The sequence below is a fragment of the Bos mutus genome, chromosome 3, assembly GCF_027580195.1.
Source record: "Bos mutus isolate GX-2022 chromosome 3, NWIPB_WYAK_1.1, whole genome shotgun sequence".
Lineage (NCBI taxonomy): Eukaryota > Metazoa > Chordata > Mammalia > Artiodactyla > Bovidae > Bos > Bos mutus.
Genome location: NC_091619.1, coordinates 116125254 through 116144543, shown reverse-complemented (window position 1 = coordinate 116144543; position 19290 = coordinate 116125254). Strand labels below are relative to the sequence as shown.

Sequence of the window (19290 nt, the reverse complement as noted above, 5' to 3'; positions counted from 1 at the left end):
CTTGTGTTTGTCGCTTTTTCAGGTCGAGGTGCAGACCTGGGCCTGAGCCCTGAGCTGCCGTCCCTAGCCTGCAGTGGCCTGCCCACCACCCTGGGGAGCCGGGGCATTTGACCTGCCGTCCTCTCCTTCCCGCCTGCCGGATCGGAGCCTCCTGGTGGCCCTGACTGAACCTGTTCCTTTCAATGCGTATTTACTATAATCTGGTAGCTAGCTGGAGGAGATTTGATTTTCAGGGAAGGGCAAGAAAACCTCATAGATCAGCCTTGACCTTTGTGAAGTTTGCCTGCTTTTTCTGCGGGAAAAATACTGCTCTAGAGGAAAAAGGTCCCGCTTCCGTTTTTATTTTCTCTTAATAAATATCCGCAAACGGTATTGGCCGTGCCTCAGGAATTCATAACACTTAGCTCATTAAAGTTTAATTCACATTAATGGGCACACACAAGCTTTATTATAGAACTGGGCTATTCTTCCACAACTTGCATGATGAGGACAAGAAGCATCTAATGGCTCGGGATGCTGTTGGCTCTTAGCAGAGCTCGCGGGGGAGGCGCCCGCCTGGCCGTCCTCAGTTTATGGAGCCTGGAGCGGGGCTGGTATCAGCTGGGTGGGGGCCCCGTGGGACGTGGACTGGGAGGGAGAGGGGTGCCCGAGGGCCTGTTGGCAAAGAAGGCAGGGAGCGGAGAGCCTGGAGGCCAGGATAGGAGGGGCCAAGTCCTGCCCGAGCAGGCATTAGAGACCCCTCCATGTCAGGCGAAGGGGCCTGGGGGGAGGAAAGTGTGTTCTCACCTCATGAGCCGTTTGTGGCTGTGACATCTCAGTCTACTGAGCCACCTTCCGTGGTGTGAATGAGCAAGAGGGTCAGGCTCCCAGTGAGAGGGTGCCACAGTCCATGGGTCAGGGGCAGGGCACGCTGGTGTCCTGTGACACCCACCCGCTCCGCACAGACTTGTACATCACAGGAGGGGCTGAGCAGCCCCCGGGCCAGGGCGGGGGTCAGCAGGTGAGCCTGGCCCGCAGACCCCGGCCTGTGCGCCCACCCTCCCGCCCAGGCCGGTCCCTTCCGTCCTCACTGGGGCTCGGTCAGCAAGCTTCTGACCAGATACAAGGACTGCCTGCTGGTTTTGTCCTCTTATAAAGCGGGACCGATTTTTATAAAGCTCTCTTCTGTCAAGTTGAAAGCACCACACACACAGCAACGCACGCATCCTGGAGCGTGTGCTCACCAACGCACACATCCCCACCGCAGGAGCCTGTCTTTTCTCCTCGAGTCCGTCTGGAAGGACCCGGGGTGTCTGTCCAGGAGGATCGGCCCTCGTGGTGGCCCCACACCCAGGGCACTGAGCGCCTTCCTCAGACAGCCCCAGTCCACCAGGCCCGGCCCACGTGTGGCTCCAGATCTGGAAGCCTTCTCCTCGGCTGAGGCCCCATGTCCAGGAATCGGGGCCACCTCACCCTCGGACCCTCATTGCAGACGTGTGCCCGGGAGCCTTCAGTATCCAGGCGGCAGAGGGAAACCCCAAACTCAGACACATGCTGGGAAGGAACTCCCTTTCCTTTGCAGACCTTCTAGCAAGTTCCCTGTAATACCAAGTTCACGGGGAGGGAGGGGAAAGGGGGGACTAAGACCATCATTCTTACTGAGATGTACCAGCTTCTCACCAGGCTCTGGAGCCCTGGAGGTACAGAAGTAACTCGCACGCTGACCTTCTGGGAGCGTGCGTCCAAGAGACGCAGACTGACGGCCGGCCTCCCGCCCGCCCCGCTGAGCCCCAGCCAGGGTTCCGGCCTGGCCCTGCCGCCCTGCACCCGCTCCTGCCTCCTCCCGGGGGTCCCACGACCGGGCTCCCCTGGGTCCCTGTGTTCCTGCCGCCTCCTCAGGAGCAGGTCCACTCTTCCTAGCTCCTGGGTAGTGTGGGGAGGAGAGCTTGGGCCCTTTTGACACGTGTGGGCAGCTCATCGTGGCTTTCTTCCAATGAGCACTGTGTGGAAGGGGAACGAGCGAGCACCCCCACTGTGGAGAGGCCTGGGGGACGGGCGTCCACCCGGCTGGTCAGCGCCAGCACGGTTCAGTCCCTGGTCCAGGAGCTCAGACCCCACGTGCCTTGTGGCATGGCCAAAAAATAAAGATGAATAAAACAGCAATAAGGATAATAAAACAATTCCAAAAATTAAAAAAACGAACCGGGTGACAGGCAGCCTTGTCTTCCCCACTTCATGTTGGAGACCTGCATTGAAAAAGCCCCACTGAGCGCCTTTCAGAATAGTACCTGTTCCTGTTCTTTTCCGTACATGACAACAGAGCAAGTGTGGAACTAAGGCAGAAACACGAGGTGGGGTTGCCAATGCTTTGGAATCGAAAGTAGAACAGATTTCAGACCTCACTCAAATTCCATCTATCTGTATGACTTCGGCCTTTCCTTTTGTCTCAGAACTCACTGGACCTGACCAAGTCCATTTATGCCAGAAATGCAAGTTGGTTAGACACGAGAAAAGGAAATTATCAGATGAAAAGGGAAATTATTTAACTGTATGAATTGATACAGAAAAGTTTAATAAAGTTAAGCACACACACATGATTTTAAAGTAGTCTTTGCAAAGTAGAAATAGAAGGGAACTTTTCTTAAACTAATAAACTTATGTCAGAAACCGACAACAAATGTTATACTTGCTGGTGAAATAGTTGCAAACATTCCCAGTAAGATGGCAAGCCAGACAATGGTGTTCCCTTTCACTGTTTCTGTTCAATCAGATCAGATCATATCAGTCACTCAGTCGTGTCCGACTCTTTGCGACCCCATGAATGGCAGCACGCCAGGCCTCCCTGTCCATCACCAACTCCCGGAGTTCACTCAGACTCATGTCCATCGAGTTAGTGATGCCATCCAGCCATCTCATCCTCTGTCGTCCCCTTCTCCTCTTGACCCCAATCCCTCCCAGCATCAGAGTCTTTTCCAATGAGTCAACTCTTCGCATGAGGTGGCCAAAGGACTGGAGTTTCAGCTTTAGCATCATTCCTTCCAAAGAAATCCCAGGGCTGATCTCCTTCAGAATGGACTGGTTGGGTCTCCTTGCAGTCCAAGGGAGTCTCAAGAGTCTTCTCCAACACCACAGTTCAAAAGCATCAATTCTTCGGCACTCAGCCTTCTTCACAGCCCAACTCTCACATCCATACACGACCACAGGAAAAACCATAGCCTTGACTAGACGAACCCTTTGTTGGCAAAGTAATGTCTCTGCTTTTGAATATGCTATCTAGGTTGTTCATAACTTTCCTTCCAAGGAGTAAGCGTCTTTTAATTTCATGGCTGCAGTCACCATCTGCAGTGATTTTGGAGCCCAGAAAAATAAAATCTGACACTGTTTCCACTGTTTTCCATCTATTTCCCATGAAGTGATGGGACTGGATGCCATGATCTTCGTTTTCTGAATGTTGAGCTTTAAGCCAACTTTTTCACTCTCCACTTTCACTTTCATCAAGAGGCTTTTGAGTTCCTCTTCACTTTCTGCCATAAGGGTGGTGTCATCTGCATATCTGAGGTTCTTGATATTTCTCCCGGCATTCTTGATTCCAGCTTGTGTTTCTTCCAGCCCAGCGTTTCCCATGATTTTCTCTGCATATAAGTTAAATAAGCAGGGTGACAATATACAGCCTTGACGAACTCCTTTTCCTATTTGGAACCAGTCTGTTTTTCCATGTCCAGTTCTAACTGTTGCTTCCTGACCTGCATACAAATTTCTCAAGAGGCAGATCAGGTGGTCTGGTATTCCCATCTCTTTCAGAATTTTCCACGGTTTATTGTGATCCACACAGTCAACGGCTTTGGCATAGTCAATAAAGCAGAAATAGATGTTTTTCTGGAACTCTCTTGCTTTTTCCATGATCCAGCGGATATTGGCAATTTGATCTCTGGTTCCTCTGCCTTTTCTAAAACCAGCTTGAACATCTGGAAGTTCACGGTTCACATATTGCTGAAGCCTGGCTTGGAGAATTTTGAGCATTACTTTATTAGCATGTGAGATGAGTGCAATTGTGCAGTAGTATGAGCATTCTTTGGCATTGCCTTTCTTTGGGATTGGAATGAAAACTGACCTTTTCCAGTCCTGTGGCCACTGCTGAGTTTTCCAAATTGTAGCATATTGAGTGCTACACTCAATATGCCAGAATACATTCTGTTCAATAATGTACCCTAAGTCTGAGCTGTAGAATAAGGTGAGAAAAAGGGAGACGACAGAGAATGAGATGGTTGGATGGCATCACTGATTCGATGGACATGAGTTTGGGTAAGCTCGTACTGCAGTCCATGGGGCCACAAAGAGTCAGACATGACTGAGCAACTGAGCTGAACTGAACAGCTTTGTTTTGTGAGCCCTGAGACCAGGACCTGGATTTGTGAGGTCACCGATGTGACACAGAGTGACGTCCCCGGGGCTGATGTCCGTGCCTGACACAGTCGTGTGCCTGCTGAGCTTGCCTGCCTGCTCGGGGCCCTGCCGCCCCCGTCCGTGGACCCGATGCATCTGCCCTCTGTGTCCGGGTCTGAATCCCCCAGGGGCTCGAGGGGGCCCTGCACGCCTCCGTGTTCTCAGTCTGGGTCGTCACCCTGTGACCTTAGGAGTCCTGACCTTAGGAGTCCTCCTCTCATGCCCGGGCCGCACGCCCTGAACTGGCAGCCTCAGGCTCCCTGAGCCGCCAGCAGGCGGGGAGAGGAGGCCTGGCGCTTGTGTGTCCTCCCGTGGCCTCATCTCCCAGTGCCCAGTCCCGCCTTGATTCAGGTCCTGCCCCCTGCCGTCCTGTCTGCTGCCTTCTGCGAGGAGACCTCTCACGTCTGGGCCTCTGACATCCCCCTTTTGGAGTGAGGAGCATGGAGTTTGCTGGTGGCATTGGGCTGATGGGGTGGTCTGTGGAGGAGCGGGGAGATGTGGGCCGTGTGCCCGGCACCGTGGGCTCTCCCAGCTTCCCGGCTCCACACTGCAGGCGTCGAAGCTGGGCTCCAGCCGCCGATGGCCCCTCTGCGGAGTCAGCTGTCAGAGGGTTTCATGCGGAGACACCTCCCAAGAGGCAGGACGCCTCCTCCGCCCTCACACTGAGGCGGGATAGTCTTCCCGCGCAGCTTTCCTGCCTGACCTCACTCGGCAGGGCTGGGAGGATGTCCACGTAGGGCTCGGATTTGCAGCGTGTGAAGCACAAGCCGGCCCAGCCCGAGAACGGAGCCCAGCGGTTCCCTTCCCTGGCCTGGGCGGGCAGGCCAAACATCGGCTCGTGTGTGGGGTCCGTCATGCCGTGAGCAGAGAGCTCCAGGCCCACAACGCCGCAGAGGCCTCCCTGCTTCCTCGGGAGACGCTGTGGGGTCTCCTCAGGGTCATGGTGTTTGTCCTTGGATTTTGACTGTCTCCAAAGACACACCAGGGTCACGGAATCATGCAGTCGAAGGCCACGAGGTGACGTCCATTTGGGGTGAAAAGCAACGCTTTAGGATGAAGTTGGTAGGCCTGCTCTTATCCTACTTGCTTTCGTCCCAGTTTGTAAGCTGGCCCGAGGGAGCTGACGGCTGCTCTGGGAAACCAGTGATTTCCCGCGAAAGTCAGTAGCGAGAGTGACCACATGCCAGCGTCTGATGACGCCCTTGTACTGCGGGCATTCACACCCATCGTTGAGGCTAATTTTACATGCCAAGTGTGATTCCTGGAAGTCTTCCTGGTGTTTCCTTCTCATCCGTGGGAGAATGTGGTCTGATGGCAGCCTGTGCCGAGTGAAAGGCACGTGTGGTTCCGGTTCTGCCATCGTTGTGGTCAGAACACAGTCGAAAGGTAAACTCGTCAGAAATGGTCCCTTCAGCTCTGGGAGCCTGGCCCGGGGTTTTCCTGGGAGCGGGTCTGCGAGTCTTGGTTTCCTCACCTGTCCCAGGAGCGGGAGCAGCCTGGGTGCGCTCGGCGGGGCCTCGGGGGCTGTGGCTCAGTGGCCCTGGGCCCCGGCGCTGTGTCTGGGAAGGCGGTGAGCAGCTCCTCTGTGTGTGCTGCCCTACCACTCGCGGTCGCTCCAGAAACGCTCCATGGCTGTCAGCTGGCTGTTGGCCTCGGCCAGACGCCCGCAGGCCAGAAACTGGTGTTTGCTCTATTGGAGATCCGAGCTGGTTGGGTTGTTGTGCACAGGGTCTTTTCTTTTTCTGATTCCCCAAATCAAAATAGAACCCGTCTCCTTTAAAAGTGAGAAGGACCACCTCCCAGAATATTGGAAATAAAAGCAAAAATAAACAAATGGGACTTAATTAACCTTAAAAGCTTCTGCACATCAAAGGAAACTATTAGCAAGGTGAAAAGACAGCCTTCAGAATGGGAGAAAATAATAGCAAATGAAGCAACTGACAAATAACTAATCTCAAAAATATACAAGCAACTCCTACAGCTCAACTCCAGAAAAATGAATGACCCAATCAAAAAATGGGCCAAAGAACTAAATAGACATTTCTCCAAAGAAGACATACAGAGGGCTAACAAACACATGAAAAGATGCTCAACATCACTCATTATCAGAGAAATGCAAATCAAAACCACTATGAGGTACCATTTCACACCAGTCAGAATGGCTGCGATCCAAAAGTCTACAAATAATAAATGCTGGAGAGGGTGTGGAGGAAAGGGAACCCTCTTACACTGTTGGTGGGAATGCAAACTAGTACAGCCACTATGGAGAACAGTATGGAGATTCCTTAAAAAACTGGAAATAGAACTGCCTTATGATCCAGCAATCCCACTGCTGGGCATACACACTGAGGAAACCAGAAGGGAAAGAGACACGTGTACCCCAGTGTTCATCGCAGCACTGTTTATAATAGCCAGGACTTGGAAGCAACCTAGATGTCCATCAGCAGATGAATGGATAAGAAAGCTATGGTACATATACACAATGGAGTATTACTCAGCAATTAAAAAGAAAACATTTGAATCAGTTCTAATGAGGTGGATGAAACTGGAGCCTATTATACAGAGTGAAGTAAGCCAGAAGGTAAAACACCAATACAGTATAATAACGCATATATATGGAATTTAGAAAGATGGTAACAATAACCCTGTGTACGAGACAGCAAAAGAGACACTGATGTATAGAACAGTCTTATGGACTCTGTGGGAGAGGGAGAGGGTGGGAAGATTTGGGAGAATGGCATTGAAACATGTAAAATATCATGTATGAAACGAGTTGCCAGTCCAGGTTCGATGCACGATACTGGATGCTTGGGGCTAGTGCACCGGGACGACCCAGAGGGATGGTATGAGGAGGGAGGAGGGAGGAGGGTTCAGGATGGGGAACACATGTATATCTGTGGCGGATTCATTTTGATATTTGGCAAAACTAATACAATTATGTAATTATGTAAAGTTTAAAAATAAAATTAAAAAAAATAAATAAAAGTGAGAAGGACACATGCATTTCCATTGTCTGCAAGGAAGTGCTCCTTGCAGACTCCACGTGTGAAATACTTTCACTGAATCACGAGCAGTTTCTGAAGCCAAATGCTTTCTCTGTCCTCCAGATGGACTTTCTGGCCGAGACCAGCCGGTGGAGCTGCTCAACCCTGCCCGCGTGAACCACATGCCCAGCACCGGTGAGTCCACTCCCCCAGCCATGCTGGACACTAGATGCCCCCAAAGGGGTGTCTGGGGCTCCACTGTCCGGGGGGTCTGTGGAGAGAAAGGGGTGGGGTCTCAGGTCCAAGGAGGTCACATGCTCTTTCCTAGGGTAAGATAGGGCGACGGTTTTGGATATGAAATGGGCGCGGCTTAATGCTGCTTAAGTGGCAGAGAATTCCGGGTCCTCTGTGTCCTGAGCTCCGACAGGGTGTGTTCTTCCCAAAGGTGAGAACTGCTCGTGTGGGGTCTAACTCCAGGCCTCAAAGGAAGGAGCCCTACTCTGGAGCTGGGACACCGCCATGCAGGTCTCACTGGATCCAGGGCTCCAGGCTCCTGGGGAAAGTGTCATTGATGTTTCTCGAATCAGCTTTCCTTCTTTCATTAGCAAAAAGCGTCGGCTGTGGTTAGGAATTTCTCATTCCGTGTACGCTATTTCTGCATGCCATGCCCTGGGCAGTGTTTTCCTAATCTACACGGCTGTGGAAGCTTTTCTTTCTCCTTCTAGTAAAATGCTTACCCTCCATCTGGTATCCTCCGGGATTTCAGCTCAGAGAGTGGATCCGTTCCTCTAGGGCTCCTTGGCCTTACTGAGAATAAAACCGACCCGAGAAGGCCTGGGGTGGGTGCAGGGAGCCACTGTCAGCGTTTTGAGGTCCGCACTGCTGGGCCTGGCTTGGCCGTGTCCTGAAGGCAGGGCCCCTGTCTCTGTGGTTTGCGCTCCGTGGCACCTCCTGGATGCCAGCCTGCCTGCACCCACCGTGCCTGCTGTCTGCGTGTGCAGGGCCGGCTGGGACAAGGAGGGGCACGCGGACCCCCGCCTCTGCCCCGGCCCCCGGCCACACCGCCTGTGGCTGCACCTTCCCCATCCAGCTAGAAAGAAGTCGCGGCTGAGCTGGAAGCGTCAAAGGAGAGACTCCTTTCTTCACTAGCGACTCTCAGAGGCCCGCTGAGCGCCGTCTCTGGCATCGCCCCAGACACGCAGCTCGGGTGTCTGCGGTGTTCCTCGAAGGTGCCGTGGCCCCAGGCTGGCGTCCACCTGCCCAGCAGGGTTACGTTCACCCAGGATGGCGGGGGGTGAGGGGAGGGCTGAAACTAGCAGCTGGCGATGCTCCTCTGTGCTGTCTGACCCCCACAGAGTCAGAGGTCCGCTTTCCCTTTCCCTGAGTCCCTCTGGCCAGGGCAGCTTTGGTTTAAACACTGAGTCCTTGTGTAGCTCAGGCCTCTCCAGGCAGTCTCCTGATGCTTGCCCAGGTGTGGGTGGAGGGGGTTTCAGTAGCTTGATAGACTGTGAAAAGGTGGTTCCCAAGTGAGCCAGGAAGTGGGTGGCTTCCCGTTCGCCTCCCAGCTTGAGAAGCATGTCCTGCTGGTGGAGACTTCGTGCGGGCCTCCCAGCTCTGTGTACGAACACTGACCGCAGTTCTGGAGGGGGGTGCGGGGGGGAGGCCTGGAATCCTGGTGACCCATGGACTGGGTGGCTTCAAGCAAGCCGCCCAGTGTCTTGATTTCAGTCCTGGATGGGATAATCACGTCGTCTCTGCAGGATTCTCAGACCAAGCCTGTGCCTGTTCGTGGTGGTCCCTGGGTAGGCGTCAGGCGGCCAGACGCTGGAGATGGCGTGGACAGGGCCGTGGCCGTGCCGGCTCTGATCCCAGCACAGCCCTTGTTGTCTGCTACCCCCCTTCTCTCTATTTTGGGGAAGCCCCCCACTTCAGAGATGGCATGTCGGGGAGGGGGCCCCAGGACACAGGAGCCAGTAGCCCCGCACCTCCAGATTCCATTGGTCAGAGTCAGAGGATGACGCTGCACTTGCCGGTGACCCCACGAGTCGGTGTGTGCAGTGTGGCTCTAAAACCTGGAGAAGAGACGCCCGTGAGCACCAGCCTGCAGGAGGAGGGCTGCGCCGGGGGGCTGCCCATGCCACACGCTGGCCACGGAGTCTTCGCCATGAGCTCCCCCTTAAAAGCTGCTGAAGCGAAAGGCGTTCTTTAAGACTATGTTTTCGGTCATTCTGAGCACTGTACTGGAGAAGGAAATGGCAACCCACTTCAGTATTCCTGCCCGGAGAATCCCCTGGACAGAGGAGCCTGGTGGGCTGCAGTCCATGGGGTCCCAAAGAGTTGGGACACGACCGAGCACACAGGCCCCATTTATATAAGCACTCACTGTACAGTGCGTTCAACAAAGAAATACGAATCTCAGCCCATATGATAATTTGAAAATCAGTATTGACAGTTTCTGTCAAGCCGCGTTTAAATAGAACATTTATTTACGTTTGGCTGTGCTGGGTCTTTGCTGCAGCGAGCAGGGGCTCCTCCAGTCGGGGGCACAGCCTTCTCGTTGCGGAGGCTTCTCCTTGCAGAGCACAGGCTCCAGGCGCGCAGGCTGAGTAGTTGCAGCTCGGAGGCTAGGTAGTTGTGGCTCACGGGCTTGGCTGCCCCGTGGCACGTGAAATCCTCAGGACCAAGGGCCCGAGCCTGCGTCCCCTGCGTCGGCAGGCGGATTCTCAACCGCTGGCCCACCAGGAAGGTCCTAGAGCCACATTTTTGTGATATGGGAGTAGAGACATTTTCAGGTGCGTTTTTGTGTCAATCCTGGTTGAGCTTAAAGTACTCTTTTGACACTTGGCGGTGTGAAAACAAACTGTATGATTTGCAGGAGTTACTCCAGCAGCCCTGTGGGAACCTGCTCCCGTGAATGTGCGCCTTTTACCGTGCGCGGGCAAGCGCCCACGTGGCCCTCCCCACCTCCACCGCGTGCGTTTCTTGTCTGTTCCTGGCTGTGAAAGGCAGCCCTCTCGACAGCCTTTCTGACAATGGTTCTCTTTAAACACAGTCAGTCCTTGTGAAGTCTTACTTCAATAAAAAGCACCGTCCAGCCTTTCTATTTGTGGGCCACCTTGACTCAAGACTTGAGCTCCTTCCTACAAGAATCTCTCTCACCAGAAAAGTTTGCATTGTAGAAGGCACAAGCTAAAATGCTCTTTGTTTGGGGTTCTTTGTGATTTCTCCACCTTCTCCGTTAACTTTTTATATGTTAACAAGCCTTTCCTTTTTTGCATTTTTTTTTCTTGTTTTAAGGTTTTTAGTTGTGAATAGTTCTATTATAAAAGGGAGAAAACATATGACCGTTTGCCTACCACTGGGTCATAACAGCTCCTCCACTACTGCTGTTCTGCGGGGGGGGGGGTGCGTGTGTGTGTGTGTGTGCGTGTGTGTGTGTGTGTGCATGCTCAGTTGTGTCCAACTCTTTTACAACCCCATGGACTGTAGTCCTCTAAGCTCCTCTGTCCGTGGGATTCTCCAGGCAAGAATACTGGAGTGGGTGGCCATGCCCTTCTCCAGGGGGTCTTCCCGACCCAGGGATCTGTGTTAGTATCTATCGTATTTCCTCATTTTTTGGATGAAGTGGAATGTCACCACCTCATCCTTCCCGGGGGGATTGTCTTTTCCTTCCTGGGTGGGGACTTGGGTTGCAGGCAGAGTGACGGGCACCCTGTGGGCTCCCAGGAAGCTCACAGTATGGTGGGGAGAGATGTGGGACTTGAGGGCAGAGGAGGAGGCGAGAGCTGGGCCCTGGCAGAGAGCTTGCACACCCGCTGTGCCAGGGGACTCTACAAACACTTCAGTCCTCCATTCCTGAATCACTTTCGGTTTTTTTTGAAACTAGATACTTTTTTTCCTGATCATAAAGGCAGCACATGTTTAGTCTGGAAAAGAGGCCTCGTGGTGAGTGTGTGCGGTGCTGGCTGCAGACCCGGCAGGCGAGCTCCCTCGGAGCCGGACCGTGGAGACGCTCAGCAGCTGGATGGGTGCAGGGGCTGGAGGAGAAGCCCCTGTTCCCGGGAGCAACGTGGAGGAAGCAGCCCTGGGGGCCCACGAGAGGCACCAGAGTGCTGGCTGCCAAGGGCCCGCTCCCCACCGGAGGCGAGGGGCAAGGCGGCTTCCCCAGGGTCAGCCGGCAGGTCCATGACGGGGCAGGGGCCCATTTTTGCTCTGCAGGGGCCACCTCTCAGAGAAGGCCAGGGACCTCTAGGCCAGCCCAGCTACTAGGACGAGGTGCCAACCACACAGGAGCCTCGCCGTGGGCACCGTTGCCCTCACCCTTAATGTGCGTTTCCATCAGAGTTCCCGAGCTTTCCTTTCAAGGCTGTGTAACAAGGGTGTCATTTTTTTAAAGAGAATTATGGAAACTTGAAGACACTGCCGAAACTCTGAAGAACTTACCCAAACCCGATTTGAAAAAGTGAGGTCTGGCTCCAGCCGCAGATTCCTGAATCTTTCCGAGCGTCTGACCACCGCACCGTGCAAGGGTTACTGAATTGCTTGATCCTCCTCAGGCTTTGGAGCAGGGACCACTTGAGGCTGGCTGGAACTCAGGATGCCTCCCAGGCACGTCTTGCTGTTCTTGTTGTCGGTTCCCTCTGGCGAGAGGAGAGGCGGGGCAGGTGCCTAGCTGAGGACCCACGTGGCCTGGGGAAAGCAGCTGGCCCGGCCCTTCCCCCGCGGGAAGCAGTTCATCCCGGTATCATAATCCTCCCACGGCAAAGCCTCACCCTTGTACTGTCCGCTGGCCCCTCCCTTGTGTGCTTTTCCTGTAAGGCTGGGCTCCTGGGGTCGGGATGGGGCTCAGTGAAGGCCTGATGCCTGCTTCGGGGGCCCCCACGGCTGCCGCCTGCTCAGTGCTGGAAGGGAGAGCGGACTTGGGCTTCCTCGTCCTGGGCCCGTCCTGACGCTGCTTGTCTCTGTTCTGAGCAGGCCAGGGGACTGTCTCCTCTGCTCACAGCCTCTCACATGGCACACATCAGGCTCTCTTTTTGTCCAGTTTCTCCTCCTCCTCCTCCTCCCGTTTCCCAAGGCTCCACCCCTGCCCTCCCGCTTTGGGCTCGGTGGTAAGGAAGTCAGTGCAGGGTCAGGGCTGGGCCCAGCTGTGTTAGCCGCTCAGTCGTGTCTGAGTCTTTGCGACCCCATGGACTGTAGCCTGCCAGGCTCCTCCATCCATGGGATTTCCCAGGCAAGAATACTGGAGTGGGTTGCCAATGCATTCTCCAGGGGATCTTTCTGACCCAGGGATCGAACCCAGGTCTCTGGCATTGCAGGCAGACTGCTTTCCATCTGAGCCCCCAGGGAAGCCCTAGTGGCTCAGCTGAGCTACTGTTAATGCAATGCCTAGGGCCCAGGCAGCAGGATCTGCCTGACTCTCCGAGGCCGTGTGACCTCGAGCCACCAGCACGTCCTCTCTCAGCCTGGCAGAGCGTTGCGGGCCCAGAAAGTGGGGACTGGGAGGGCCCCGCAGTGCTTCCCATCCTTCTCTGTTTGCTGACCCCCAGCTCACTGATACCCTCGGGTCTGCTCGTCCCAGTGCCCCCCCCCCAGCATGACTGTGTCACCCCACAACCAGCCCAGAGGCCTTATTACGCCCCCGTGCCCCAGGACAGCTGTTTAAAATGAAGCAAAACTAGCCGGTGTAGAGAAGCTTAATGACAAAGCGCTCGGAGTTAGGTTGAGAACGAGGCTTCACACCTGCTCAGGCTTTTTCTTGGAATCATGTCCGAGGCACGCCTGCTCTCTGCTGCACTGAGCGCAGACCTCCTGAGTGTTTCATGCCCACGTAGCTGTCTTTAACGCCGAGCCTGGCGCACGGGCCTGCCTGCAGAGGGGGGACTCGGGTTGCCGCGGGCCCCCCCCCCCACCAACGGCAGCGCAGGTGCACGTCTGGCTTTGAGCGGCGGCCACGAGAACCGCCGCAGCTCAGCCACCAGCGGCCAGGCCGCCCTCAGCGCTCGGGCCAAGGGGGTGCGCCCCGGAGCCCCCACCTGCCTGGGGACTGAGCTCCCTAGAGAGGAGGGACTCGAGGCCTCGCCCCCTGCCTTGGAGGAACCCTGGGCTGTGGGATTGACAGGCAAGGAGGTGGATACCTCCCCCGGTGGTTCTGGGGAGAAAGCTATGGGTCCCGCGCTGTGGATGGCGTCTCCAGAGGAGAGACAGGCGTGCGCTGGCGCTTCTGCCTCTGGACCTAAATCCAGCCCCGCCTCCCGCTGTTACTTGGCCTTGACAGTTGGTCCCCAGGGCCCTGAGCGGAGCGGAGCCGAGCGTTCCTGCAGCTGTGCGCCCTTGGGGGCAGAGCCGCACCCGCTGCGCTGTCTGCACCATCTGGGCTTTTATGCATCTTTCGGTTCCGAGTGGGCCGGGAGCCTGCGGACCCGGCTGGGTCTGCAGAGAAGGGAACACGTGCCCTGTGGCTCTGCCGCTGCTCCTGGGGCCGCTGCTCCTGTCTCTTTCCCTTCTTCTTGTGTTTCCCAGGCACTTTCACTCAGGTCTCACCAAACCCGGGGCTGCTCTGATGGCTCTGGGGAGCGCTTTCCCTCCCGATACTGAGGACCGGCCCCCTTGTCTGCTGAGGTCAGCTTCCTCCCTGAGGGACATCGGGCAGTGGGGCCACCCTCTCTCTCTGCATGTCTCTCAATTTTTAAAAACATTTATTTATCTGGCTGCACCAGATCGTCCTTGTGGCAGGTGGACCTGGTCCCTGACCAGGGACCGAGCCGGGCCCTGCACTGGGGGCGCGTGGTCTTAGCCTCTGACCGCCGCCCTTCTCTCTGGGACGGCCCTGCTGGCTGGCTCCCTTCTCCTTGGGCAGCAGGTTCCCTGCAAGGTCCTGTCGTCTATCTGTCTGGGTCTGCCTTCCGTGATGACGGCTTTCCTGGCCTGTCTGCTCTGCTTTAAGGCAGAGCACCTAGAGACCAGGGACCCTCCGGGGGTGCGTGCGGCTGGGGCCCCCTGCCCCGCTCAGGCGTGTCTTCCGTGGGGCTGGGAGGCGGGCACCCCTTGTCCACGTGTGTGTTTTGCTCTAGAACCCTGCTCTCTCTGGTTTGCCTTTTATCTGCGATTGTGGAGCTGATTTTTTTTTTTTTAATGCGCACACAGCTTTAGTGGGCTCTGGAGGACTGTTCCATTTGCCATCTTTAACCACCCCCCAATGCCGTGCCCCTGGGTGCCCCGCCCCGGGCTGGCTTCTCGCGCCCTCCTCCCGCACCCCCGCGGCCGCCCCTCCAGGCACCTCTGCCCCGCCTGGCAGGGCCTGGCTCCCAGCTGCGTCCTGGCAGTACCCCTGGTGCGGGGGAGGGAGATTGGATTGTTTGGCGTATTTATGTCTGTCACCGGCTGCCCCGCCCCATTAAGTCTCTACTGTGGTTGTTGCCATAGATGCCGAGTTAGGAAGAGCCTGCTGGGGCCCGGAGCCCTGAGGACCGAGCGGCCCGGTCCAACGAGGCGGGCCCCGGAGGCGGGCGGGCAGGGCTTTGCGCCCCAGGTGCCCCTGATGCGGAAGCGGCCTGCGCCCGCTGGTGCCCGGTGCGGGGAGGTGGGCCACTGGCTGTCTGTCCGCTTTATAGGAAAAAACGGGGCTCCGGCCGCCGTGACCCTACGGTCTGCGCTGATACAGAAAGTGTAGCATGAAACCTTAGTGTCCTCGTGCTGTATTTGAAAGGGGTGATTAGGCGGAAGACACGACGTTTTTCCGGCTCAGGACTCGGTTCTTTTTGGGCGCTGGACGCGCGCCTGATGCCGGGAAGGGAGGGGTGTGCGCACGTTACTGGTGGGTAGGGCACTTTTCGTCTTTTTGTCTCTCTTTTTCTTTTAAACCAGGTTTTCTGTTCTCTTCTTGGTGCTGCGGGGTATGAATGGCTTGTGTCCAGAGTCTGTGAACCCCTTACGGGTGTCTAAAGAAATGTGTTCTGCCAGGGTTAGCTCTCGTCCACGTCTGTTGTCTGTTGGGAAAGCGCTCACACTTAGCCTGCTGTGACTTCTCAGTCTTGTCCCCTAGGAGGGCAGAGTGCCGTCCTTTAAGGAGAAGCTGCACAGCGACTCACACCATCCCGCAGCCGCGGACCCGCACCCGGGGCCCCTGCGTCCCTGGCACGCGGGCTCCCAGGCGCTGCAGTGGGCCGGGGTCTGACCAGTGACCTTGGGCAGCCTTGCGAGGTGGGAGCGGACGGGGAGCAGAGTCGGGAGCCCAAGTGGAGGAGGCGGGCGCGCCTTTCAGTCCCACAGGTGCCCCCTGAGTGCCCCATGTGTCCAGCCCAGGAGGCCCGCCGAGGGCTGCCCACAGTGTCCTGCTGGCCAGGTCTCCCCATGAACCCGCCGCCTGCCCCTCCAAGTGTTTCCAGCGGGACAGGGCGCGTGCAGAGCTGGTGTCGTGGGAGCCAGGGCACCTGTCTGTCTGATCAGGCTTTGTCTGTTTTGTCATCTGTCAAAGAACTAGCTTCTGCCTCTAGTGATACCTGTGTATATTTAGTGTCTCCTCCCTTCATTCCTGTTCTTATTTCTGCTTTTGGTGGGGGTGTGGGCTGCGGGTATGTGGATATCCTTGCTCCAAACTCTCAGGTTGAACGTCTTTTAGCTCACTTACGTTTTGGCCTTTCTTCTTCCTGAGGGAGGTCATGGGGCTCTCTGGAGACAGGTGCAGATGCTTTGGTAAATTCCCATTTGTAGGATTCAAGTTCTAGTTGATAGTAGCTAGTTTGTAGCCTCTGGAAACTTTGTTTGATGCTTCTTTTTTCTTTGAAAAAAGTGACATTTACAAGTGTTTTTCATCTGGAGGTATAGAGTTTTTCAAGTCATCTTTTTGTTATTGATTTCTAATATTATGGGTAGAGATTACCAAGCCTCTGAATTTGAGAGTTGCTTTATGGTCGGTGCTTATGACTCTTCAGTATGTGCTTTAGAAGAGTTGTAGTCTCTAGCTGTCAGAGGCAGGATTCTAAATACGGTCATTAAATCCTACTTGGTGACGGCAGATGATATAGAACACGAGCAGATGCAAGAAGGTCACCAGTGCTGTGGAGGAGAAGAAGCGAGGAGGGACGGGGGAACTCTCGTGGGGAAGGGTCTCTGCAGTTTTAAATAACAGGGTCCAGAAAGGCTCACGGTCAAGGTGGGTTTGGTCCCACTCGCTCACCCCTCCTCCACAGTGATCGTGCTTCCCAGGCATCCGTCAGCACCCTTGGCTCTTGGGACACGTATATTTATGAGTAAAGCCGAGATCCGTGTTATTTGTGGAGCTTAAATTGCGCGCAGGGGCGAGGAGCTGGCATGGATGCAGTGGGCAGGCTGAAGCTGCCCCGCGTGTGTAAATAGGGGGCTCGCTGAGGGGCAGGCGGGCCGGGATTGATGCCGAGGAGTGCACGGTGGTCCCAAGGTCTCGGCTCTGCAGGTCGGGAAGGCGGAGCTGCCGAACAGAGATGGGAGCTCCAGGGGGCTGCCCGCGGGAGCCAGTGAGGGCTGGGGTGGGACACGGGCATGCCGGAAGGGGGCTCTCAGAGCCCCTGCTGGGAGGGGGCTGGGCTGGGGCTGGGGCCCTGGAGTGGCTGCATGCAGCCCACGTGGATGTGACGTCTCGGCAGGGGGCCCTGCCCCCGCATGCCACCCGTGTCCTGGACAGCGCCCGTGGTGCTGTCCTGCGGGCAGCGCTCCCCCAGCCGGGGGCTCCAGGCCGCGGATCAGGCCGCCCACCCCCATGGTGTCGTCCTGCGGGCAGCGCTCTCGCAGCCGGGGGCTCCAGGCCGCCCCACCTGTGTCCTGGACAGCGCCCGTGGTGCCGTCCTGCGGGCAGCGCTCCCCCAGCCGGGGGCTCCAGGCCGCAGATCAGGCCGCCCACCCCCGTGGTGCCGTCCTGCGGGCAGTGCTCCCCCAGCCGGGGGCTCCAGGCCGCAGATCAGGCCGCCCACCCCCGTGGTGCCGTACTGCGGGCAGCGCTCCCCCAGCCGAGGGCTCCAGGCCACGGATCAGGCCGCCCACCCCCGTGGTGCCGTCCTGCGGGCAGCGCTCCCCCAGCCGGGGGCTCCAGGCCGCAGATCAGGCCGCCCACCCCCGTGGTGCCGTCCTGCGGGCAGTGCTCCCCCAGCCGGGGGCTCCAGGCCGCCCACCGCCCCCGTGAGGGCTTGGCATCCCTGCCTTGGCACTGCTGCTGGCAGGGGTGGCGGTAACCATGGTAACGGGTACTCTGCCAGCCTGCCGGCCCTTCAGCCACGACCTGTGCTGGTCGCTGCAGAGGCTCGGTCACTTCCGCCGCCGTCCCCGCATATGCGTTAAGTGTCAGTCACTCAGTCGTGTCTGCGACCCCATGGACTGTGGCCCGCCAGCCGCTTCTGTCCAGGGGATTCTCCAGGCAAGAATGCTGGGGTGGGCAGCCATTACCTTCTCCAGGAGATCTTCCCGACCCAGGGATCGAACCTGGGTCTCCATTGCAGGCAGATTCTTTACCGTCTGAGCCACCAGGGGCTTCAAGTGCGTGAATTTTTGACCGGCGTCCCAGGTGTTCCTTTCAGACACTGAAATCTGAGCCTGACCGCCTTCCCTCCCCACCCCCAACACACACTGCATTCCCACACCACTGGCCCCACTCCCCACCCTGCAGAGCCCCCAAAGGATGCTGCCTTCCTCGTTGGGCACCTTGGTGTCCAGGAGGTGCTTGCTGAAAGAGGCCAGCCCACCCCCCGAGAAGCTGGGGTTGCTCCCTGCTTCACCCCCTGCTGCCCTCCCTTCTCTCTCTGCTGCCAAGTGGAAGAAACACCTTCTATTTTTAAATATTTCAACTGTTACTATTAAGTAATATTGGCTCCTACTGCAACCCAGCTGTTAGGTGAAACCCATAACCAAACGTTAGGGGGTTGCTAAGAGGGAAATTCTGAAATGCTTTCTTCTCTGTGTTATGTAAACTTGACCTTACGTAACTGAAATGGCAAGGACGCTTGCAGAGGAGATCTGTGGCTTTCCTAGACCACCGAAACTATTTTTAATTTTCAGATAATGTGTTTTTTTATCCATGGGGTTTAGGGTAAACCAAATGGCTTTCAGGGGGTAACCTGATTTATGGTAGAGTGAGCACAGCCCAGGCGCAGAGTGTGGGCAGGTGAGGAGGGCCCGGGGCTGCAGGGGTGTGGCCAGATTGAACCCAGGTGTCAGCAGTGACTGTCTGAGCAGCCAGGCAAGGTGCTGAGGACTCTCCAGCCTGGCTCGCCGGTCCCTGCTGGGACTGCAGCTGAGGGCCTTGGGGGCTGCAGGGAGGCTCTTTTAGTAAATGCTTGAGGATGAAACGCTGGGCTTTCTGCTGTTGTTCCTGTCTCACTGTCCCTGCATTGTAATCGTGTGTGAGTTCTCGTCCACTCGCACCGCTTCCAAAGTCACGACGGCAGAGCCCCCGCAGGATTCCTCCGCCAGGCGCCTCCTCTGGGACTCACACGTGTCTTCATCGGCTGCCTTTATATGTGAGAACTCAGAACACGTCCCCCCACCCCCACCCCCCCTTTTTTTTTTTTTGCACCGAGCTGGCCTGCTTCTATTTTTAGTTTCCCGGAAGCACATTTGTGCAGTTCTCGAAAGCCAAGTTCCCCCACTGCTCGCCAGGTTTTTATTTACAGCCTCTTGCTCAATTTGCGCTTGCAAATATTTCCCAAAGACAGTTTCTCTTCTTGGGGATGCAGAACAAATTAGAAACAGGCAAAGGATTTTCTGAAGAGCTTTAAGGAGAAGTTCCGAGATAGAGAGTGGGGAGTGGGGTGGGGACCCGACGCCCGGCTTCATCTGGACTCACAGAGTGCCGAGTGCAGATGGTCTGCTCTGTTGATGCACTCCAGATTCCCGGAAAAGAACGCCACAGGCTTCAGGG

The 19290-nt window shown here is 56.3% G+C and overlaps 1 protein-coding gene across 7 annotated transcripts in view; it reads left to right on the top strand.

Moving 5' to 3' along the window:
* HDAC4 (histone deacetylase 4) overlaps positions 1 to 19290 on the top strand; it is a 288731-nt gene that overhangs the window by 140368 nt on the left and 129073 nt on the right. For all 7 annotated transcript variants that reach the window (XM_070368625.1, XM_070368624.1, XM_070368630.1 and 4 more), the window contains one exon: positions 7530 to 7601. In XM_070368625.1, coding sequence (XP_070224726.1) covers positions 7530 to 7601 — 72 coding nt within the window. The remainder of the gene's footprint in view (positions 1 to 7529; positions 7602 to 19290) is intronic.